This window comes from Zonotrichia leucophrys, chromosome 2 (genome assembly GCF_028769735.1).
Source record: "Zonotrichia leucophrys gambelii isolate GWCS_2022_RI chromosome 2, RI_Zleu_2.0, whole genome shotgun sequence".
Lineage (NCBI taxonomy): Eukaryota > Metazoa > Chordata > Aves > Passeriformes > Passerellidae > Zonotrichia > Zonotrichia leucophrys.
In genome coordinates this window covers 97,042,257-97,067,825 of record NC_088171.1, presented here as the reverse complement: position 1 = coordinate 97,067,825, position 25,569 = coordinate 97,042,257, and the positions used below count along the sequence as shown (strand labels likewise).

General features: G+C 37.6%; 1 protein-coding gene across 1 annotated transcript; it reads right to left on the bottom strand.

Annotated features, from left to right (window-relative positions):
• Positions 1-119: 119 nt before the first annotated feature.
• On the bottom strand, positions 120-25,569 carry CD226 (CD226 molecule). Its single transcript, XM_064703203.1, is given in 11 exon segments — positions 120-269; positions 661-888; positions 2,186-2,215; positions 3,041-3,153; positions 9,364-9,604; positions 10,241-10,455; positions 10,458-10,531; positions 25,253-25,320; positions 25,322-25,364; positions 25,366-25,502; positions 25,504-25,569. Coding segments are annotated over 11 exon segments (1,365 nt in total).

The window sequence follows — 25,569 nt, the reverse complement described above, 5'->3', positions numbered from 1 at the left end:
GAGTCTTCCTGTTTTGTTTTCTTCTGGGCATGGCGGGGGGAATGAGGGGGTGAAGGAGTCAGGGGGGAAAGCAGGGGCTACACTTCAATTGCTTCCCCAAAGAGAAAACACTGAAATTGCTATGGTGAGTGGCAAGAAGCCTGTAAAACCACAAAGCTGTCAGATACCAAGCTGCTGTTCATACTTTTAAATCTAGGTTCAAGGAGCCCTGATACATTTCCTTTTGTCAGCTGAATAGCGCTGTTTGCCCAGCAGCAAAATAACACCTCCTGTGTGGAAAATCATGGGTATTTATTATTCCATAGAGCTCCCAATTCGAGATGCAAAAACTATGAACATAGACAACATCAAACACATTTTCTTTCTCACCCTGTCACATAGGCTTCTCATACACATAGATTTCTCAGACCAAATTAACTTTATGTAAACATATGCAGCTCCATTCTGCATATTAGAGCTGTTCTACAATTGATCCTTAAGAGTCCACCTACTAGGAAAAAGTGTTTCTATTGCAGAAGGACAAATAGTCTCTAATCCTGCATATGAATTAAGGGATAGGGTAACTCTGCAGTCTGCAATACAACACCAGCACAGCCAGGGTCTCATCACTGTCCTGCTGAAGCAGTTCAGGCAGTACCAGCACAGCCAGTTTGACCTTACACTTCTCGCCAGCACAGAGAAAATAAAGTCTATTCTGTAAATAAAAGGCCTGTGCTTTGATTGCTTCATTCTTAAGAAAGAACTTAATGATCTTTTCTTATGTTTGTGTGAGACATTTTTGCAGTTGACATAAATCTCCTCTGTCTGCCTGAGTGATGATTCTTCTCCTCTTCTTTCTCTGCTCTGTATGCCATGAAAATTGGATCTTCCATAACTGTTAGAAGGAGGCTAGAAGAACATTAAAAGGAAGAAAAGAAAAAAGAAAAAAAAGAAAAAAAAAGAAAAAAAAAGAAAAAAAAAAGTTGAAGGACTTTTCTCAAAGCAGCTACCGCTTTGAAAAAGCAGAATTTTTCTTCAGATGCTGAGTTATTATTCAGAAGTATGAAACCATCAATAAAAATGGGGTTTTGTCTTCTTGTTTTCTGTGAATACATTTCAGATCCAAGCCATATGAAAAAAAGAAGTTGCAGCTTGAATATGCTTCCCATCTGTCTCACATCTGGCCCCTGATAAAGCACCAGTGAAATGCCCTCTTCCCCTCACACACACTTCTCAGGTACTGACGCAGTCTCTCCTACACCCATCTTAAAACATGAATTATTCTCAAGCTATTGACTATGCTAAGAATTAGTCATTTCATTAAGACAACTAAATTTTACATACAGAACTGGTATGGAGGAAAGGTGGTTTCTGAAGCAAAAGAGCAGTCCTTAACCTATGGCCACTCTAGGAAGAACTTCATCCCAGGACAAACAGTGACCCAACAGTCAGAACGAGAGAAATCGGCTTTATCAGGACATATTGACAGTGACATTGAAAGTGGAGCTTGTCACTGGATCATACAGGAGTGAGATCTGAGAGGAGATAGGTGGAAAGGCAGAGTCTCACATCCACTGTGAAAATGGGGTCTCATATCCACTGTGAAACACTCACTTCCCTGAACACACCCCCTATTAAGGGTGTGAAGGGACAAGACAGAAGCAGTGAAATTTCCACTTCTAAATTTCAGTACTTGAATAGGATTATTAAGGGGACAAAAAAAAGACTCAGTGTTCCAAAACATAGACTGCTACACTACAATACACAAAAAAAAAAGGAGATGCACTGAAACATCTATCCTAAAAATTGTAGTGAAGTGGAACTGGAAAAAACAGATAAGACAAAGAGCATCATACAATGTGATTTTTTGCCTTAGTTTTACAAATGATGACTTGAGGAAAAAAACAGACACAATTAATAAAAAGGCTATCAAACCAAAAGAGATAATTTGTTAATAACATAGACCAGAGTAGTCTCTAAATGTAGTTGTAAAGCATTAAGGGGTATTCATCAAAAAATAATGAATAGAAGTAATCGTATTTTAAAATCTTCGATTTTTCCTGTCTATATAGTTGAAGATTAAACTATAAGATTCAGGGGATATAAAGAATAGACACAGAAGAGAAAGAGCTTAAGAAATACACAGGGCAAACCATGAGAAAGCTTCATCTCAACAGGTGACCTTACCCAGATCTGAGTGCAATACTTTTGATAAAGCATCTGTGATCCTCCTCTTCTTTCTGAAGACATACATTTAGTCAGAAACATAGTGGAGGAAACTGCACCATACATGATAGTATAGTCTAAAATGTCTAATTCCAGTATAATGCTGATGTTGCTTACTTTCCCACTGAAACCAATAAATACAATAAAATTCCAGGTAGGCTTGCAAGCTGTAACATGCATGAGATTAGCACTGTATCATAAAAGCCTGAAAAGGCCCTTTGGTTTGGGAAAACCCTAATATGTTGCCCAAAATTCCAGCTGCATCATATATTGTGGTAGGGGAAGGAATATATCTTCTGCTCACTATTTTTTCCTTTGGAAGAAGAGAGATTCTTGATCAGACTACTAGAGATATTTGGCAGGGAATACAGCAAACTTAGATAATGGTTTAAACCATTAATTTGGATCCAGCTGGAAATCTCGAGCATTAAATCAGAGGACAAAAAGTGCTAGAAGATGTAGGAAACTTGAAGATATCACCTGTCTTCTGTACACAAAATAGGAATAACAATGCCTAACTTGATGTTGTTCCTGACAAATCACCCTTAACATGTTGTTTCAGCTAATACCACAGTAAGCATTTAGCTGACAAAGGAACTTGAGTAAGCCATTTGTTTTCCCAATGTGAAAAAAGGAAAAAAACACCCAGTAAATGTCGCTTTTTTAAAGGCTCTAGAAGTGATAGGTTTTTTTCAAGTTTAAAATATTGGTGAGAAAATTCAATTTTTTATGTATACCTTTTTTTTGCTGGTTCTGAGTGGGATAGTAGGATGAGCTGTTAACACATCCATCCTTACCTGCTTCAGTGTATTATGCAAATTGATTTGTTACTAACTTTTTTGTGATAAGCAGTGGTGATGCAGCAGATCAGTAGGAAATCTAACACCAAAATAGCAGCAGAAATCCTTTCAGCTAGGTAGGTAATAAACCATTTGTGATCCCAAGCTGCTAAAATATGATTTCAATAAATAGAATTGGTAATTTGTAAAAATATAAATCAGCATGAACTTTTTGTTACAAACTAAGCTGAAAAATCAATGATTATATAAAGACATTATTCCATGACAGCTCATGCTCAATATTCAGACTTTACAGCAATTTCCTCATTTCTAAAATGCCTTTGTTATGCTGAAGCAGCTCTTAACAAAGTTGTGACTCGGATGACCAAAGGTGAGCAAACACAGCACAGTGATATGAAAAAAAAATAGCTATACTTTTTATAATCCTTTTCTGTTTCCTTCCCTCCTCAGTGAGAAAGCAGTTCATACATAAATTACTCAGTATATGGTTAGTGAAAGTTCTCAATCTACTTAAGAGAATGTTCTCGGCTAACACAAAGCTGTGAGGAGAGGCTGATAACCCAGAGGGTTGTCTGAAAGCTGCCCTACAGAAGGACCTCAGTGGGTTGGAGAGATGGGCAGAGAACTGTCTGGAATTCCGTGAGGGCAAATGCAGGGTCCTGCACCTGGAGAGAAATAGCTCAACACACCAGTACCAGCTGGGGCTGATGTGCTGGAAAGCAACTCTGCAGAGAAGGACATAAGGGTCCTGGTGGGCAGCAAGCTGTCCATGAGCCAGCAGTGTGACCTTTTGGCCAAGAAGGCCAGTGGGGTCCTGGGGTGCATTAGGAAGAGCATTCCAGCAGGTCGAGGAAGTGATCCCACCCCTCTACTCAGCCCTAGTGAGGCCATATTTGGAGTGCTGTGTCCAGCTCTGGGCTCCTCAGTGGAAGAGAGACATGGAGCTCCTGGTGTGGGTCCAGCACAGGGCAACAAAGGAGATCAAGGGGCTGGAGAGTCCCTTTTATGAGGAAAGGCTGGGGAAGCTGGGCCTGTTCAGCCTCAAGAAGAGATGACTGAGAGGAGACATCATCAACATCATGAAATCACAGAATCAGCTAGGCTGGGAAAAACCTTTGAGATCATCAAGTCCAACCTGTAAGTATCTGAAGGGAGGGTGCCAAGAAGATTAATGAATCCAGGCTATTCTCGGTGGTGTTAAGCAATAGAACAAGAGGCAATGAGCAGAGACATGCACAGAAAGATCCACCTGAATATGAGGAAGAACTTATTTACTGTGTGGGTGCCCAAACACTGGGACAGATTGCTCAGGGAGGCTGTGGAGTCCCCCTCACTGGAGTATTCACAGTCCTGTGCCATGTGCTCCAGGATGACCCTGCCTGAGTGGGGAGGTTGAACCAGTTGACCACTGTGGTTTCTTCCAACTCAACCCTGTGGTTCTGTGATTGTATAGGCTGCCCCATAGGAGACACCAAAAAATCATTCAGTATTTCCATGGGCAGCGAGTTATTTTTCAGAGTATCAGGAAGATCATCTCAATGCTCAAGAGATTTTCTGTTCAATACTGCATGCAATGGTATCAGTTATTTTCTGCTCCAATTAAAAAAAAAAAATCTGTTTTTAACAAAAAAAATTTCACAAAAATTTCTCCTGTTATCATCCTCCTTTTTTTAATCACCTGGTATTGTACCTGCCTTGATGACGGATATCAGGAAACCTGCCCCATTTGTCCTAGCCCAAGTGAAAAGTCTTTCTTTGAAAACTGCAACCTAGGCAGGAAAAGTTAAACTTATAGTAACTGTGCTTGAAATGCATTGATTTCTTTGGAATGGAGTCATATCTTCAAATGAAACTAAATAACAACCTGTAATAACTAAAGGTAGAGACAGACAAGAAAATGGCTTCGAGGTATAAGCCGATTTATTCTTATAGTGCTCAAGTCTGTGGTGAGGTAATACTTATTTTTTAGGTGAAAAGCATTGGAGAAAAGAGCAGAGGTAATATTATCAAAGTCACACAGGTAATCCACAGCTCAAACTCTCAGCTGTTCAGTGGTGAATAGGAGCTAAAATCTGTCTTCATGTGTTCTCTCTCTTTAATGTTCTGCTCACTCTACAATGAAACCACAGCTGCCCTGAAGTGCTTCCATTGGGGTAGACAAGTTCTGTGCTTAGTTCACAGGCAAAGGAAAGCAATCAGTGCCACTAATGACAGTAATCCCAGCCAACCAGCTGCTGAGCCATCACCAGATGGCTTTCCTCTCCGGGATCAAAAAGGTTCACATATTCTTATCTGGCTGTCCTGAATTCCACACGAGACTTGCTCAGGTATGTCTCTTTTGTATTAAAGTGTTCATTGGAAAGGATAACAAAAAAAAACTGATTACAGAAGAGTCTTATCCTTGAATCCAATGCTATTTTGCTGGAAAGAACAAAGAAAGAAAATTCTCTCAGAAGTTTACGCTGGTGAAGGCATGTGACACTGTAGAGAAGGCTGCCTGATAACACAAACCAACACCTTTTGTGTTATAGCCATGTATGAAATCACTCTACTGCAGAATGTTTTCAGCTCATGAGTACTTTAAATGACAGAATGGTTCATATACCTACCTCCAAATTCAGGAAAAATTATAATGTCTTTTTTGACCAGCTGTTATGCTACCCACCAGAGAAAGCTGCTGTCTGTGCCAGGGAGTACTTACAGTAATACAAAAAAAAAAACCATCCTAGAAGTAACAAGGGAAAAGAATTTAAATATTTTATTTGATTGTCATCAAGGATGGGTGACTCTGGATAGAGTTGTGGATTTCAGCATCATCCCCACCCTTCAGTTTAACTGCTCCAGACTTCATTTTTTTCTGAAGTTTCACCTTCAGTTTTATCAGGTCATGGCTATAATCTCTGAGTTAATGAGTTTGAGAACTGAGATTATCAGCTGTCGTTAAATATGGATGAGAAAAATCATTAGATTCTTTTTCTTTTAACTAACAACAACTGAAACCCATGTTCCTTTTCTCGTTTGAAGTGAGCAAAACCTCCCTTAGGCATTTGTTTTCTTTAACTACACAAAACCTTTTGTAATTACTGACTTTAACATCCCAGTCAAGATTTTGCAGAAACATGTCAGAGGCTTGTCATATGTCTCTTTAGTTCTTATGTTCTCAACAAAGGTATTATGCTGACAGGAGGTTATTAAGTATATTTTCAGCATCAGTACAATTTCTGTCAAGTATTAGTATTTCTCTGCAAGTTTGGGAAATTTTTTTTCAGGACACATTTCAACCTTCAGTGCACTAACTTTGGTTTTTGAGGAGGAAGCACTGATGGGCCAGAGATCTGTCTTTGCAAGAGAGTCGAACTGCTCTGCCAAGACCTTCATGTATTTGTCACATGCCTTGCTGGACTGGCATGTATGGTATCCTAACTGGGCATCACTGAAATAGTTTTCCCCACAGCTGAAAGGCAGAAATCCAGCATGAATGCATCCGAGCCCAGGGAGTGGTAGTTGATTGCGTGGAGACCCACAGAGATGATTTGATACCTAGTATTCATACTCAATGACTTCATGAAGGAAGAAAGAAGATAATTTCACTCCTATCCTGGTTCTCCTCACCCCTTACTGCAGTTCTTATTTTCTGCCTGTTTCCTGTTGCCCAGAAGCCCTGCTGTCTCCCTCCAGCTCTCAGGGAACATATGATAAACCCCAGAGACAGTGCAAGTATTTCCCTGCTTTTCATCTGGATGCTGATGAAGATTATCCTACTGTATTCAGCCATGGTGTGATCTCACCCTGAGCACTATGTGCAGTTCTGGGTCTCAAAAATATAAAAGTAGGTGAAGGTATTTGAATGTGTCCAGAGGAGGGCAACAAAGCTGGTGAAAGGCCTAGTGCAAACTGTAATATAACCCTCTAAACATGCATGTAAATACAACCACTAACTCATTCTTCAGATCTAGTGACATCACACAAAAACACCTTTCTGTTTTACTTTGCCTAAGAGAACTTGCTGCAAAAAAAAATATTAAATCTCTGAAAATGTCTGTGTCTTCAGGAGGGAATAAGTACTTCTTTTTCAGCCCTGCTAATTTTCCAGTCTTTTCATACGACACTTCCCATTCTTTCCCAATCACCCACCAAAACAATATGTGGATTGCAAGTCTGTTTCCTTTCTTCAAAGACTGTCTCAAAGGAAAATCATAGTAAGAAAAGCACAGAAAATGCGTTCAGATGTGGAATCTGGTGTCATGACTGATCTCCAAATTGAAAGAATTTTAGAAGGAGAGATTTGGTGAAGAATTAATCCAAAATTTCTTGAACACATTGTATAAATATGTAATATTTGGCTGTTTCTGTAAGAGTCATCCAACAAGAACTACACTACTTTACAAATACATTGCTTTAAATGTTCCAGGTTTTGAGGTCAAAAAATATTTGCAGAAGTCCAATTTAACCTGTAAATTCCTGTTTCTGGAAAACAACAGTCACAATATTTAGTGGGATAGAGTGGATAAACTTAGTGACACTGAATTATTCTCATGGTTTAATTTCACTAACATTCAAAAGCATTAAATGCAGCTTGCTGACTTTTACTGATACAACTACAAGAACTGTTTTCATTATGCTTGAATATCTATTCCTTCCTCTCTCCCTTATTTCTTAACAAGAATTCCATGCTGTTTTCTTTGCAAAAATTCATTCACCTCTAGCCAAGAAGCAAGCTGCTTATTTCTACCATACCACCTCTCAGAATCAGCAGTTTTTGGACTTCCAGCTCTACTGAAAATAATCCTGTGCTCTTAATACAACATTTCACCTAAGAGTCCTGCTCTTCAAAAGTTCTTGAGCTCCTCTCAGCAACGGCTTAAAAAAAAAAAGAGGGGTTCTTATCTTTTTTCTTACTCTCTCAACCTAAAACCTAAACAGCAGCTCTCCTGCTCTCCTCCCACCTTCTAGGCTCAGTACTTCAAAATAACTCTGGAACTGGATAAGGCGAGAAGAATCGCTTCACCCATGCAGAATCACACCAACAGGCTTAAAGCGTTGGAAGAGTTTGGTAGAAAATCCGAGCTGGAGCGTGGCTTAGCTGTAATGCTAAGCCAAAGAAAATGACATGACTGAACTGGTAGAACATACACAAAAAAAAAAATAAAACCATTGTGCAGCAAGTTTCTGGCAGCAGTTTGTTTAATTCTAGCCACAACTGTTGGATCAAGCAGAGCAAGTCGCTCATGAGTTTGTGAGAGACTTCACTGTGCCACAGGGTGCAGTGGGAGCTCATGCCTGACCTGCTGTTTCTCTCCACTTACCGTTTTTTCCTTATCACACCATAAATATTGATTGCATCTTATGAAAAAGTTTCAAATGTTGAAGAGAAATAATAGTAAATCCTTGATATTTCACTTTCTTTGAAATTAATGAAGACTCAACAAAATGTACTTAATGATACAGGGTGAAGGCTTAAAAGGGATACAATGGAGTGTTTTCTGAATCATATTGTACTTAGTATTCTTCAATGTTTTCATATTCTTTTCTTCAGTAAACAGCCACAACTATTCTACTGTTGCTAGGACTAAAATCAGAAACCAAATTTGTTTCAAGAGCAAAAGAAGCATGGAAACTAAACTCTCTACTTTTGGAGAAAAAATATTTTGTATAGGTAGAACTGATCATTCTGAAGGTTACTGTATTTTTTGCAACTATATGTTTTCATTTTGGTGTTAGGAGTGCTGCACTCGGGAGTAAGAAGGAAATATTTCTATTGTTCTGCAATTAAGACATGCTTGATTATATCAATATAGTCAAAATTTTAAAATTTGAATGTTTAAAATTGTTAGAGGTGTGGACTTTTTGTCCTGTTTACTGTATTTTGCTCACATTCTGCTAATTTTCATAGCAGAAAATTGTGGTGTCAAGTATTCAAAGTAAGGCAGGTCATCATGGGTTTTTTTCCAAGCATATTCTCCTCTTCTCAATTAACCATATCATAGTTTAAGCATATTCTGGAGTTTTAGACCATGCCACAGAACTGCCAAACACTCATGTATCACTAGGAACAAGGACAGATCAATAAAAGCAGGACCAAATGCTGCAACAGAAGGAGGTCTGGGGTGGCACAAGGATTAGGTGCTCAAAATGCATTCTACAGAGAAGAAGCAAAACCAAGTCTTTTTTTTTTTTTTTTTTTTTTGGTGGGGAGGTCATAACAAAAAACAGAAGTAAATGTGGAATTAAATCCAGAGTTTGAGAAATTTCAAGTGTCCATGTCTTGGGACATGTAGGTCCCATTATAAGCAAGCTGTGACAATGGTAACAGCAAAACCTTGAGAGCTGCTCAGCTCTCCATGAGGAAACCCCTTACCTGAATAAGGTGGAGCCCAGTTCACAAATTTCCACATGACAAATATGGCTGTGAGTGTGGTCTTTGCCTTTGTGGGAGGACAAGTCTCATCCCCAAGGCCCTGCAGTACAATGTGTTGATGGGGAATTCTCCTTGAGCCTTCTCTGGGAGAATGCCCATCTCCTCCTGCAAGCTCAGGCTCCCCTTCCAAAGCATCTCCTTCTTGTAAGTCATATGAGGAGCAGCTGAAGGAGCTGGGGTTCTTTAGCCCCGAGAAAAGAAGGATCAGAGGAGACCTTACACTCTCTACAATCACCTGAAAAGGCTGTAGCCAGGTGGGGGTTGGTCTCTTTTCCCAGGCACCCAGTGACAGGACAAGAGACTCCCTGAAGCTTCACCTTCAGGGATGTTCTGGTTGGACACCAGGAAAAGGTGGTCAGGCATTGAAGCAATCTGCCCAGGCAGGCAATGAAGCCACTGTCCCTGGAGGTGTTCAAGAAACAAGAGATTTAGTTCACATGATGGTGCCCAAGTCAAAGTTTGGGCATGATGATCCTGGAGGTTTTTCACAGTCTAAATAATTCCATGATTCTATTCTATTCTGTGATTGTTAATATCAAACCAGTTTCTCACAAACAGGTCTAAACTCCTGCAAAGAGATCAGACAAACTTAAACCCAGCTTATTTTTAAGAAAAGATTTACTTTGCTATCTTCTACATGCTTCTAATTGGAATGTGGTATTTAAATAAATCCTCACTTGTTACTGAAGAGTTATTTTATTTCTGTAAAAGTGCTAATGCTTCAGAAGGTCCTATTTTGATAACATTTACAATTTTCTCCTCTACTTACCAGCCACAGTAAAATTTATCATTTAGTTTTTTTTCTCCCAGCAGCTACATGGAAGTACATCACAAAGTCAGAGGCTGTAATGTTTTGAAAGACAATCCTGGAGTTTTCCTGATCAGAACAATCCACTGGTGTACATTCTTTGAAATCTAAACCAAAGCTTTGCTTTCCTGATGAGTTGCGCAGAATGACAAAATCTACCCAATCTGCTTTAATCCTTTCCCAAATCACTCGCTGCAATGAATCTCCAATTTTATCAGGGCAGTAAAAGCAACATTTCCTCCTTGCTTGGTAAATATGGGATTATTTTGTTTCTCAGACACTTCAAAAGCATCTGTTGAAAAATACAAAACCCAGCAAAAACCTGCTTATAATTCATTCAACGGAAGTTTAGTATCCACAATTCCAGTGCAGCAAATATTAATGGAATTGACTTAGAGCAGAATGATATTGAAATAATTTGAAATGCTAAAAAATACAATTTATACCTATCTATGATTTTATTTTTGCGCACGTTTAGACAAAACAGTCTTTATGGGACCCTGAGTCTGTGATGACATTGCAAAAAGGCTATTACTGTAAACTTTGAGTACATCAATGTTCTGTTAACAGTTTCAGCAAATATTCAGCAGCATAAATTATGGGGCCAATCTAATTAAACTTTGCGTAATCTTGTTCTTCTTTCACACTAGTTATAATAAGAAAATGGTTTGATGTGACCCTCAGGACATGCTTTAGTAAATTATGTTAAAAGACATTCTAGCTTAAGAGCTGCAATTCTCCCATTCACAAAAATCACAGCACCTAAATTTAAAAAAAAATCTTATCTATTCATACACTCTACTTGGGAAAAAGTCTTTATGGTCTGTCTGTCTGTGGTATGAAAGAAGACTTCCAGACTTCAAGACTTCAACCACATAGAAACCTTAGATATATCTTAAATAATTTTGAGTAAAATCCCTTTGAGTTATTGTTTTTATTAATATAATTTACTGTTTTCTACTTAAGAAAATAAATGTTTAAAAGTCTGCAATAGAAAGATTGTCAATTTCTCTGACATTCAGAGCCATTTGATTTCTAAAGTCAGCCTTGTAATTTCTGTATCCCATAATCTAGGATGAGCGCTGTCACCTTGCTGCAGACTTTAATGTTGGAAAAAACTAATGATCACACTGTTTTTCTTACACTGTAAAAGGATCAATCTTTCAAGTTCTTAAATGAGATTTCTTTACATTAGATGTTTTTAAGTAAAAAGTCACTATAATATATTTTTAATGTGTTTTTCTCTCTCCGTGGCAACAACTGGAAGGTAAGTAGGCTACCTAGGAATAAGTGATTCCATTTATATTGACAGGATGGAGACCCATTGTGGGAGTCTGTAGCTTCAGAGAGCCTCTCAGTCTCTGTGAAACAGAGAGTGAAAAAGTCTAGCCTGCAATTTTTTATCAATGGAATACAGCACAGAAAAATTACATTCCCTCTGCCTTCGGAGACCTGAAATATGATTAAAATGTTGAAATGTAGAAAGACAAAAGGAACACTGTCTAATGAGTTTACCTAAAATAATTAATGAAGAACTTGAAGATCCATGTAGACTGCAATCAAGGAGACTGAAAGTTAATGACAGCCAAGGACAGAAGAGAGATAAATTCTAAATTCACTAAACCAAACAGAAGGTATAACACGGTGAAGCTAATTAACTCTTTACACAGCTTGCCAAAGACAGCTAAATTTCTATTACTGAAGTTGACTGCAAAGGCTGGATAATCATTTAAGTTATCACGAAAATTCAGCAAGAATTTACTCATGAAAGTCTAAGTATTATTCAAATTAAACTGAATGACTGCTTTGATGGAACTCTACACTTACAAAATAGGTTCCCTAAAGTGCATTCCCTCAAAATTCACTACATTAAATCAGGTTAAATTTTTTTATATACCTTGCAGATACAGATCATCAGATTCATTCTGATTTGCTAGGGAAGAGGGGTAAATGAAAAAGTGATCAAATCCCATCCTATCCCTGGAACACTATATTCTTAAAGGTCAGATCCTTTCCTCAGACCACTAACTTCCAGTAACAGCCTGCTTTACAATAAACTACATATTCTTGCCAAGGAAGTCTTGCCCTTCATTGTGCAGTCTTTGCTCTGGTTTTCCACCAGTAGAGCAAGCGTTGTTGCTGCCCACATTCCCCTCAGGAGCATTGACATCTCCCCGTCTTCTCCTGGGTACATCCCTGCTGTCCAAATTGTCTCATTATAGTCCCACCCTGAACTCCAGGTGTTTCTCCTGTGTAAACATGCAAAATGGGGACTTTTGTGCATGATGATGCTACCTCCCACCTTCCAGAGCACTTCCCCCTGACCCAAATGATAGGACCTTACAACTACCAGCCTTCTTCCCAGCTGCTTTGCCATATATTTGCTAGAAAATTGTACATTGCACATATGGCCAACTGGGAACAAAGAGATAAAATATTTCCACCAAACAGATGAAAATCCCTTCTGTCTTAAAATTTATTCTCTGTTAAAATTATCCTGTGTTATATTTCCTGAACAATATATCCCACTTGCTTGATAGTATATAATGCTACAACATTGTAATACACTATAACAGGTAGATTACAAAGCTAAGGTGGCCTTGCAAATTCAGTGAGGATTTTCCATGTAGAAATCTTGATACAACTGTATAACTTGCAAGCATACAAATAATAAATGGTATGTTAATAATGAGAACAAGGTACAAACAGCCAAATTAAAATAGAAAGTTTGGAGATTCTTGGCTGCTCTACATTCTATCATGACCGTTTTCAAACACGATAGAAAGACGGCATGACTTTTTTGTTGTTTCTTTATTTGTTTGCATATATATTTTATTTGAATATGTGTAGCAACATTAATGTATTTTCTATCTTGATGAATAATGTAAATATCTCCCCTTATTACAATATGGTACCTTGAACAATTTATATGATTATATAAGGTACAAACAATGGCAAATCAGGCCTACGTAGTTCTAATTAAATCTTCTAAGTACCCTACAGTATTCCAGGCTTTTGTTTTAAGCAATTGTCCCATTTTATTTTGACAGCAGCTTCAGCATAGTTCTTTCATCCTCCTTCTCCTCTGTTCAATCACTTACTTTATTTAGCACCTTTCTAAACACAGTTTCTTTGCTTTCAGCCTGGTATGTGTGGGATGAAAACCTCCCTCTCCCAGAAACCCTTCTACGGGATAAAAGCACACCCACACTCCTTCACCCCTGCACACGCACGGCTCCGGGTGACACGCCACGTGTGAGCTTTGCAGAAATGTTAAATAAAAATTTATCCTTGCGTCTGATAAAAATAGACTCTGTCTTCCTGCTGCTCATGCCAGACACTGCCACTGCTGTCTGCTCTGCCCATGGTCACACCATCTCGCTTCCTGAACGGAAAGTAGGAGGAGGTGACAGCGCTCAGGATAGGTCCATGGGCCTCTCCTTAGAAGGGAAGTGCTCACATGCTTCTTATCCTCCACCAACCTGTTTTGGCAGCGTGCTGTCTCACCATATCTTGCCTATGACTATCTGATATAAGGTATTTAAAGGAGAAAAAAATGCAAGATTTCCTATTTTTAAAGTATGTTATCTTTCAATATTTTTCTTGGAAAGCAAATATCAGGAATATAGACGCATAGAAGAGTGTAAAGGAACTCTCCGAGATTTAAAAAATCAAGCAACTGAACTGAAATTCTGCGGCAGGGAAATAGTTGAAGTCAAGAAAATTTTCTGAAGGAATAATAAAATAATGGTATAATTTCTCCCCATTCCCTCCCACCCTAATATTTACTTATTTAGAAGTCAAAATAAGTCTTATGTGAAAGTTTAGTCCCCATTCATTGATAGAGATTTTCAGGCTTTCTCAGTTTTTTCATGTCCACTTCATTTTTGTTTGGTTTGGGGTTTTGTTTTTGTTTAGTTTCTTGTTGTTGTTGTTTTGGCCTCTGAGAGTATCAACTGAGATTGTTTCTTCAGAGATTCTTTCATTCCCTTAAAAAGTAATGCTCTCTATCAGGAATAACTAATGACCTCAGTAAACTTTTCAAAACTGCAAAGCCATCTCAGCTCTACAGCTGAGAGAGGTTCCCATGTCCCACTCAGTTGGCTCAAGCTCCACACACAAACAAGAGTTTTCTTCCTCTGCTTGTAATGAGCAGTGGCAAAAGAAAATAATTGCACACAAAAAGGAGGCTTAAAATTTTAGGAAGATAAACTTTCTCTGGGGCTCTTCTTTTCACCAAGAAAATAAATTTTCAGAAGAGAAAACATTTTGAGTGACCCTTTCACCGTTCATGAATAGACTAAACAAGGCATTGTATTTTGCTCCTAAACTAATGTCTTCCAACTGTATTAGCACATACTACATGATTTTGTTAAGTTTCTAAAAACACAGGTTCACCTCTTTTTTTTCGGTTTTAATGAGTTACTGACACCAGTTCTACAATTAGACCAGAAACCAGCAGTACTGTTTTGTTTGAAGAATGCATTTTACTAATAACAGCTGTTCAGATCATGAAAGTTGAAATGAAAGTATTTATAGTCCTATATCATTAAAACATCTGTTTTCCTACTTCCTGTTAAACCATCACAACACCCCTTTAAATATATCTTAAATTATATTGTGAGAAATTTGGTGATTCTTTGTGTACAAATTATTAATTCTGCATTATACACTAAACATTGAGCACACAATTGTAATTCACCTGCCAGCTGCAGTTGTTTATATATATTCTATTTTTGTTGATTTTTTCCTGTTGTAAGCTGAACTTTAGTTACCTAGAGTGCAAGGATAGGGAGAAGTCAAAGAGAGGGAGAGAGAAAGTAGAGTTCTAATAAGAATGAGAAAATTATTCTCTCTTGAGGCATAAACAGTTATGAACTTCCAGCAAGGAAAATTTGGTTGCTGCGGAAGTCATTTGTTGAAATCATATAGAGCACTATGACAAGATTTACCTGCAGAAGGGTCTTGAAGATCTCAGAGGTCAGATTTCCAGACTTTCACCCCATCCAGGAATTCCATTGGTTCAGGATGAAGAGAATTTTACCAGCAGCAGGAGTTCAAGGGGCGGACAGGAGTTAACGCAGGACACTGTGCTCAGCCTTCACCTACTGTTGATCAGCTGTGCTGTCTCACAGGGGCAAAAGGGAGAGAAATGCTGTGCTGAGACCCTGCATGTCACAGCCTGCACGTGTGTGTGTGTCTGTGTGTGTCTGTCTGTCTGTGTCTGTGTGTCTGTGTGTGTGCATGCCACTCACACCTGCCACAAGGCTCTTCAGGGGTGTCCAGCAGGCAGAGCAGAGGTGGCACCGTTGAAGCCACAGAGAAGTAAACAGGCAGGGGAGAGGGGAAGGCAAGGGGTGTGAAAAATCAGGCTGGATCCTCCTAAGGGTGACCATTGGAACCAGCGTTTCTCAAGAGTGAAAGCCACGGGTGCCAAGGCAAAGGGTACAAAGGTGACAAGGATGGGGTACAAACCCAAGCTGCCCAGCCCCAGAAGTGTTACATGACAGGAGTGTAGCATGAGGACACACTATGGGGAATTTGCTGTCTCACTTCTCTGATCCTTTGAAAGGATTGTTTTGTGGGCTGAAAAAATACTGGTGAAGAAAGAAATACCTAATTTGTTTCATAGTAAATTTGTTATGCAGCTTGGTACCTGGTAGGAAAACAGAAAAAAAATTCAATATATCATCAGTATTTTTTACCAAAAGTTTTCTTCACATTTCTTTTTGTCCGTATTAAATTATAAAATCTATTCTTGTCTTACAGGCTAGCGGAAAGAGAGATTCATCATTAGAAATATATGCAGCTGCAGAAGCTTTTGCAGATAGGAACATTTCAGACATTAAATAGTAATCACCTGTTAGTGATTTCCTTTAGTGTATTTGGAAGTTTAAAAATCTGAATCTTTAATTCCTTTTATCTTCTTCTTTTTATCTGCCTATGTTAATTCAATAAGTTAACTTGTATTTCCCCAAATAAAACATTATTTCATCTGTCCTAGATAAAACTATCTCCTTAATTGTGAATACTTTAAAGCTGTCACTGTAGACTTTCTACTTTCCCATGCAATTCCATCCTGTGATGATTTCCAAATTGCATTATCTCAAAATTTCATCCATCACATTTACTATGTGGGAAACAAAAAACAAAGTTACAAAACTCTTGGATCTGGATTTAGCTACTGGGTGTCACAGCAGTTATGTTGGATAGTAGACATAATACCATACTTTATTTAAATTGAATTTCCGAGTGGTGGCTGCAGTGGCATAAAATTATGGAAGAGTAGCTGACAAGATGAAGTATCTTTGGCTTACAGAGGTAGCAGAATACTTGCCCTCAAAAAAAATGTTTAACCCATTAGATTCCACTTGTGCCGCCTTGGCATTTCCCTGCTTGTGTAGGGATAATTGGAATGGTCACCCTTCTACCCTGTTTTCTTGTTTTCAAGGTGTTTCATGTCCATATAATTGCACACCTCTCACTTCAGCCCAGTCCACTTCCTTGCTCACACGTGGGTTGTCATCTCACTTTCCTATTGCAGCTCCCCTCACCAGTCTGTTGTCAAGGATACTTTTCTCCTCTGTCCTCAGGTGGATCCTGCCTCTTTCTAACATTACTTGATCAATAAAAGAACCTTTTATGATGATAAAAGGCAACTTGTTCTTGACACCAGCCATGCAACTCAGTCCTGGCCCATGGACTTGTCCTTCTCTTCCCAGGACTTTGCCCTTGCTCAGCAGAATCAAGAAGAAGACACCACCTAAGCTGCCTGTGTCCTTGATCACCATGATGTGCTCCAGATCTCTCCTGGGCTGATCTTTGGTGTCCATGTGGAAAAGCAGCAGGGCAAGGCTCAGCAGTCTCACTGCAGCGCCCTGAGGTCTGCCCTGGCAGCAGCACATCTCCCCAGGCAGCAGGGTGTGCCAGCAGATGAACAGGCAAGACGTGAGGGACATCCCCAGATATCACAAAACAGATAAAGGTCAGGTAATAGCCATAGCTGCCATCTGACACATGTTCATCAAAGCAGTGCTCGTATGGAAAATATAAAACACCTTCTAATTTTGTCTTACTTTGGTAAAAGCACAGCAGTTCTCATGGGTACTGAATACTAATTTTTTTTCCTTAACACAGCCCATTCCAATGCAAACAAAGTAACCAAGAGTAACTAATAGCATCATTATTCTTAGTAACTAACTGAATGTTCAGAATGTTAAGAATTAAAAGAAGAAAAGAAATAAAAAGAAAAAAAAGGGGGAAAGTTACAAAACCTCCCCAGAGATGAATAAAAGGATCTGGATGCTCTGATTGCAAGCCAAATAATATTGAAAATGTTATCACGTTGTCTGTTTCCAAAAGACAAATTTTCTCAGGTATGTCAAGAGAGTTACATACAAGACAAAGGAGACATTTTTCTGCTTCCTTTAGAAGTGGTAAGACCTTAAATGGAGTATTACATACTATTATAGTTCATACTATTTATCTTATTAAAATAAGGTTTTGCAGAAATGGGAGAAAATTCAGGTGAGAACAAGAACTGATTAAATTTAGAATCATGAACTGAGAAGAAAAGCTGAAAGAACTGTGTTTGTTTAGTGCAGAGGTATCACAGAAGCATAGAATCATAAATGTCTTGGGTAGGAAAGGACCTTAAAAATGGTTTAATTCCAACCCCCTTGCAGTGGACAGAGACAAATTCCACTGAACCAAGCAGCTCAGAGCTCCTTCCAGCCTGGTATTGAACATTTCCGGAGATGGGACACCCACAACTTCTCTGGGTAAAAAAAATTAAGGATGAAGGCTGGTAATATGACACTTTGTTTCTCTCTCTCTCTTTTTTTTTCAGAGAACAATTAATAAAGTCATTATTAGCCAAGAGATATCTAGGTTAGATACAATGAGGAAAAAATCTCCTTGTAAGTCTGGTTACATCCTGTAGTATGACCTCACAAGAATTTTATGCATGCATTTCCAACGTGGGAATTTCTCAAACACATTAAAGATGTGTTTCTCCTGCCTCAGAAGGCAGAGATGGATGAAATGAATTTGGAACGTCTCTTCCAGCCTGAGTTTTCCACAATTCTATAACTGCTTTTGATCTAAGCTTTTCCATCAGAAAGGAAGAGGAAATATCTCTTGTACTCCCAACAGGGCTGACTTGGTTTCTTTCCTTTTAGCATTTTCTAGTGAAGGGGCATCCAATCTTTAGTTCATCATAAAAGATGAAAAGTAAGAAAAGCAGCATTTAACAGGTCAATAATCACAGCAGAAGTGTGAAAAAGGCATCCTCACTTGTCTCCATCTTCTTGCTTTCTAATTAGGTGCTGACAATGTGGCTGACACCGTGTAAGATACAGAGATAATTCTGGCTCTGGGGATCTCAGCATCTAAGAGCCAAAGAATGAAGGCCCCTCAGGATTAGTTCTTGCTTCCATGTGCTTTAAAAGTCTGATAATTTTTCACTGTAGACCTATGATTCACATTCTAAATTGAGACAGAGATAAATAGAAAGCAAGTTATTTCAGGTGAATAGGGACTTGAAAAAAAGCTATGCAACGTGCTGCTTTTGGCAGGCAGAAGAGCATTAATATAGAAGTAAGTGCTGAGTGGCATGGATATCATCACACTAGCCAAGAATAGAAAAGCTCTGTCTCTGCTATCACAGAAGAGGTTGATCACTCTATTTAAAAATTTGGAGTACTTCATGGTACATCTGGCATTTAAATACTCTATTAATGAACTTCCATTCTTATTCTGAGTTCCTAGCAAAACACATTCCCTGAGAAAATTGTCCGGTTTCACTGATTGACAGAAACGACAATTCACCCATAAATTAAAAAAAACAAAACCCCAAACCTGACAATTCCCAATTAAAGAACAGGGAGGAAAAAAAAGGGGAGACCTCATCCCCCAGTCCCCCAAAACCAACAAAAAACCCCAAGGAATTATGCAAGTCTGATTAATTCACACTGTGGATATAAAAGCCACTATGTCTAAATAATTTTTTATGATTCTACTCAGAGCATGGCATGGAAATTTTAGAGTCAAACTAACACTATTTTAACACCTAACCAAAATGAAATTCCTGAGAAAATAAACATAGTTTTCCAAATATATAGAAATTCTTGTTAAAATTAACAGTTCTGAAAAGGCAAACACAAATACAAACACAGGACAAAAATGTTCCTGGTAATTATGACTTCATTTGTTTTAATGTAAATAAAAATGCAACACTGTTCTGCCTTAAAGGACAGTTTTTAATTAGTTTATATACCATATAATTTTTCGCTACTGAAGACTTCCAACTTTCTGTCTAGATGTGTAGCAAAGGTATGGTGCATAGTAGATGCATATCAGTTTATGATCTCTCTAATGATGTTTATTATATTTTATATTTTAAGTTAAATTTGTACTGCAAATTTGCTCATCATCCATTTTAAGATTTCTGATCCAATTTTAGCTGATTGAGTTCTGCATCACAAAGCTCTTTGCAAATTGTTCTATCATTTCTGCTTCTGTTAAATTTGAAATAATCAACATCCCAATTACACTTCAATGAAAAGTTTAAAACTTTTAACTCAGGGCCTACTGCATTTTGAAGCAATGCAGCCTGGAGAGCTAACTATTAACAAGGCCAAGAGGTTCTGGAAGGATGTGTGAAGCACATGAAGCCAGATGAACTTACCAGTACTTCTCAAGGCAGCATGAGTCAGAGGATAGTTTGTGGTTGTGTAGGTGGCATTAATGCCGTGGTCTGGAAATGGGAAAATTATTGCACTGAGCAGCAGCTGACAAAGAATATCTTCATGCTTTCAATAAGGGCAAGGTAGAAAAGGATAAGATTATCATTATGGGCAATGACAATAGAAAGTTCTAACCAAGCAGTAATGGCTCATAATGTATCATCACAGATACGAGAGTGCAAGAGGAAGAAAGTTTTGCGTAGTTTCTGTACAGGGAGCTTAAAATATACCTGTCAAGTTCAACAGAGACCTGGACCTGGAAGATATTTTGCATGCAAATTATCACTAATTTATTTTGCCAGATTGGGAACAAGACAGGAATACGCTTCAGGTTTGAGAATTCTTAAGTTCTAGATGCACAGATATTGATGGAAATCGTATTTTTAACCCAGTATTTGTCTGTTGACGTCTTAGCTTTTCTCTTTATACACCCTCGCTATAATGCTCCATGAAGTCAAGTATAGCTGAAAAACAACAAAGATCTTTAAGGCAGATATGTAGATAACATGACAAAACCTGAATTTCCAGGCCAGAATAATTCCTTAATCTCTTTTTCTGTAAATTGATACTTTGTTCATACTTTTAAAAAAACCATCACAGATGAGTGACTTTTGTACTGATGGATTTAACAGAGCAGAAGAGAACCAAAGGACTAAAGACAGGTCTGGAAAAGGATAAAGTAAATAAATGCATCCATACCTCAAGTGGACAAAGGTAATCAAATACCGGACAAACCAGAAAAAGAAAATGCACATCATATAAAGAATAAAGGAAATTTCCCAATACTTCTTCCAGTACTTCTATAAATAAAACTCATTCAATGTGTTCTTTTTATGTTCTAAAGACTGTAGACATATCTTTTCACTGTATACCTTTCTTTGCAAAAGTTAATAGTTTAAAACAAAAGAAAGAAGGATTGCAGGAATTCCTGCTGCTACTTTGCTGCTGTTAGATATGTGTCTGGCAACTGGTGAAATGTCACTGTTGTTTATTGTGTTTTAAGTGGTCACCTGGGATGAAAAGTGTAAGATGTACCTCCATACAGCCCTGTCCAATGGACTGTCCCAGTGCACTGCTCTCTTTCATTTGAAATTTTAAAAAAATTAGAGTTTCAACATCTGCAGCTTCAAATACCTTTTCTTCCAGTCAACAAGTGCTGAATTAACATCTCTTCAATGATCAACGATTCCTGTGTGATGTCTTCAATTGCAATGCTTTTTGTCTTAATAGTGACTTCAATCTCTGCTCCTCACATTTTGTACTGAACTTGAAATCTGTCTTCAGACATACATCCCTAAGCATTGTACCTAAGAAACTACAGATCACTTTTAAACTGTTCATTAAGAATGATGGAATAAAGATACTGACTATGCTTACATAATCAGTGTATCTTAGAAAATATGTAAAGAATTTTTCTCTGAAAGTAAGTGTTTTGTCTGCTTAGTGCAGGAGGATTTGTGACTCATATAATGTGGGAACATTGAAGATAAAAAAAGTCCCTTGAATTCAGTTCTGAAAACTGTTGAATGCATGCTCACTCTGCAAGGAGGAAAAAGAAAAAAAAAAAACAGAAGCCTCAGATTCACCCAGCTGGCAAGTATCTTCCTGTGGGATAACTAGAGTGTTCTTTACCCATACATTCATGTGTAAAAGAGGCAGCACGAACTCTCAAATTCTTCCTTTGTGGTGCAGGATTTCAGCACTGCATCCACATTTGAGAATATCCTGTAGCTACATAACCTGTCAAGTTTCTGATATAATATCCTGAATATTATTTCTTTTCTGTCAGTCTGTTTCAGTAACTGCTTCAGTCACTGGGCATAATGAAAGCATGGATAACACTGTGCAGTCTGCAAGAGTTCTCTCTCACCTATTTCACAAATTCCATAGGAAACCTTCAGCCAAAATTAATGGCAAAAGGAACAATATATGTCTATGATTTTATTACATATTCTGATAAATCTTCAGGAATAAATTAAGACCACATCTAGTAAAAAAAAAAATCTATCACTAGAATTATTGCATCAAAAAATTTTATATAAGTGGCGATTTATCACCAATTCTAGGGTCTTCCATCTACCAACAAAGAGGACAGTACACCAAGAGAAGATCTCTGTAATGAGAGTTATAGTCTCCTGTGTCTCCTAGGATCTCAGGTCCTTATGCCAGCTCAGCCATCATTTTTCTTTTTTTTTCCCTCACTTTTGTCCTTGATTGAAAAAGAGCTGTGTTCACCCCACCAAGACCATGGTGGGGTGAATTGCTGCTCTGAGAGCAGAGACTGAGCCACAATAAGAGTCCTAAGGAGAGTTTCTCCAGCACTATTTTGAAACCTCAGACACTAGAAATCTGTTGTGGTCTCTTATTCATTCAATATATCTTTACTCCACATGAAAGAGTGCAACCACCATGGACATTCTTTTTATGAAGACATCTTTACTCTTATAAAGGAAAATAGAGATATTGTCAAAATACTAAGAAAAACGTGCTAAATGTTTTTTCAAAAAACTGATTTCTTTCTTCTCTTTCTGCTTTTGTTTTGAAAAGCAAGTCATGATCCCCAACCTTTTTTAACATCTTGATCTTGTAGTGTCAGAGTTTTGTTACCAGGTGAGTTTCTGGATTTAGTGGCACTGCTGTCACCACTGGATACAGCTTGAAATCTTTACTCAAACTCATGCTAAATTTACTCACTTTGTATTAGAACTTTTAAAAACTATACAAAGAACGTGGGAAAGCAGAATCAGACTCATGAACTCTGTTGATTACCAGGAATGAAGCATTAGAGCAACTTGGAACAGATTGAGTGCAGAATCATTCATTGTTTTGCAAGACAGTAAAAGTTAACCCAAGATACTTTATTCAAATTTATGTAAATGCCAGCAGATATGATTGACATGTGAAGAACATTTCACATTTAGTCTAGTTAAGAAATCTCCATCATGAGCATAATGCCATATGGCATTATTTCATTTATTTCTGCTATTTCCTTTCAATGGAAATTTTGAAAGCCAATCATACATTCTACATCTATAGTCTGCTGTCAGCTTTCATTGAAATTTGCACTGCAGACTCCTCAATGGCATAGTTACCTGCCTCAGTTGGTGCGGGAATGTCTCTGTGTCCAACAGTAACAGGTCATTATAAATAAATCCTAACAATTTTCAATGCCTTGCTGGCACGATTTAAATTATAAACCAGGCTTCAGTTTTGATCGACACAAAAACCTTAATAATACCTACTTAACTTCACTGTGCCAATTCACAGAGCAAGCTTAAGTTTCATCTTGAATATATGAAAAAGTTACACACAAAGTTGCATGCTTTTTCAGGCACACAATTCACAACTTTAGCTCAGCCAATCAATATTTAAACTAAAAGCATGAATTACAAAGCATTAGACACCACGCAAATCACAAGAAAAAGAAATTAGTCTATTAAATTTTTGTTGATTAACTGAAGAAGAAGAAATGGATTTTGCAGTGAGTTGTTTATTTGTCTGGGGGACTGTAGATAAATTAATGCTTTTAGAAAAGTAATGTCTATTGGGAATCAATAATCAACGTATAAGTCCAAACAAAAAAAACCACACTGTAATTGGAAAAAAAGTTTAATTACCTATAAAAGGATCATTCTTATATGTTGGCCAGATTGCTTTATTCTATGAAAAAAAGATACCTTAAAAAGCATTTAATATACCAGGATCCAAATTATTTTTATGTGAATCTTTTAGAACAAGATTCAATACAGTAAAATATGAGATTTACACTCAGCTTTCTCAATACTTTTACCCTGGTGCAGAAAAAAAAAAAAAAACACTTTAAAGATGAGCATCAATGTCCTAATTTTACAGTTTGGAAGACAAGAAAAAATAGGCATCTGGTGTCAGCAGCAAGCTAAAATACTGTCTACATGGATGTGAATTTTACTGTTTATTTAGTCTCAGCAACATGTTGTCCAGGAGTTAAAATACTTGGTACTGACAAAGGTGCTGGTAAAGTAAAATAAAGTCTGACTGAAAACAGTACTACTTCATAAATAAATACATTCTCTAGAGTCTGGTTTTAATAACATATGTAATTTGCAGTGTAGATTAAAGCTGTAATATTTATCTTTACTGGAAATACACTCCATTTTCCTCAGATCAGACCTTGTTTATATATATCTACCAGGAGCTGAACAGGATTGTTCTCAGAAATCTTGATTCTTTAAATGGAAAAGGATTAATTTCTATTCCAAATCATTGCCTACCTTTGTAGTTGATTTAAATAGACATACTTGAAACATGAGAGGTTTGCTGTTGATTAAGGTTTCATTTTTAGTGTGCTCAAACCAGGAGAGAAATCCCACATGCTGAGAATACTGAACCCTACAGAATAATTTCCAAAAAAACCTTACCTCTGCTATTAAATCCACTTTTTGTGCGATTTGCAGGGTACTCAAATCTGTAAGGTGATTGCCTAATAGAGGTGCTGGACAGAAGAGTGGACATTCCACATGAAATATTCTGCCTTGTTTCTTGCATCATTTCAGATTAACTCCAGCAGAGACATCCAAGAACAAACAGTGGTGTCAGTGCTGCCTTGGCCAGAAAAAAGACCACAAGAACTTCCACACTACTGCATCCAACTTCCAGAATTATATAGAAAATAGACCCATTGTGTATAAGGGCTTTGCACTGCCAAAAGTCACGTGGGGTTGAACCAAACAAGAGATCTGTTTTGCCTGCCTTTCAAATGCTAGGAACTGAAATTTCCTTTTGATCTTTTATTTCCTTGCTGGGAAATACAATCAAAAGTCGAATGGCATCTCTTTTCACTCAGGGGAATGGGAAAGAGGAGTATAATTTTTCTACATTGTGGCTACCAAATCAACAAAACAATAAGACCAACTGCTTATCTTTTGAAGGCTATTCTGACATATGTACATAATGATTCTTCTAAGTTTTCAGTTTTCAGTTGACCCATGTTGATTAGGCAAGCGTGGAAAATTACTAGAAAAGAGTTCTTTCTCCTCTTAGTCATAGAAGTGAAAGGGAAACCAAATGGGATGAGTGGTTAGGTAATTACAGGGTTTTTGGAAAATACATGGACAGCTACACAGAAAGTACATGGGCATAGAGAGAGCTTTTTCTTCCTTCTTTCCTTTTCTGATTTTTTTTTTAAAAACTTCTTTTTCTTAAAGAAAAAGTTGCAATACCAGATTCTCCCTGAATTGGCATAGATTTCTCTCTTGCATATATCTGAAATTTTAAAAAAATTAGATATTTGATAACCTGAGTAGTTTCTATTACCTTTTTCAAAATTCCATCTGGATTAGTTAGAATGGAGAAAGTGTTTGTTATAATGGAGACCATCATCTTCCAAAGTTCTCTTGATGAAGGGCATTATTTTCAAAATAAATTCTTCCATTGTATTTGTCTTTGATATGTATGCCATAGATTGGACTCAAGACAGCTGTATTTTTTCTAAGAGTTACATTAAGTTTCATCCAGGATGTCTGGATTATCACAGCTTTTTTTTTAAATATATATGCACTCCATTTTCACTTTCTCAGTAAGCTTTGCAGATGAATCTGCAAACTATGCTTCCAT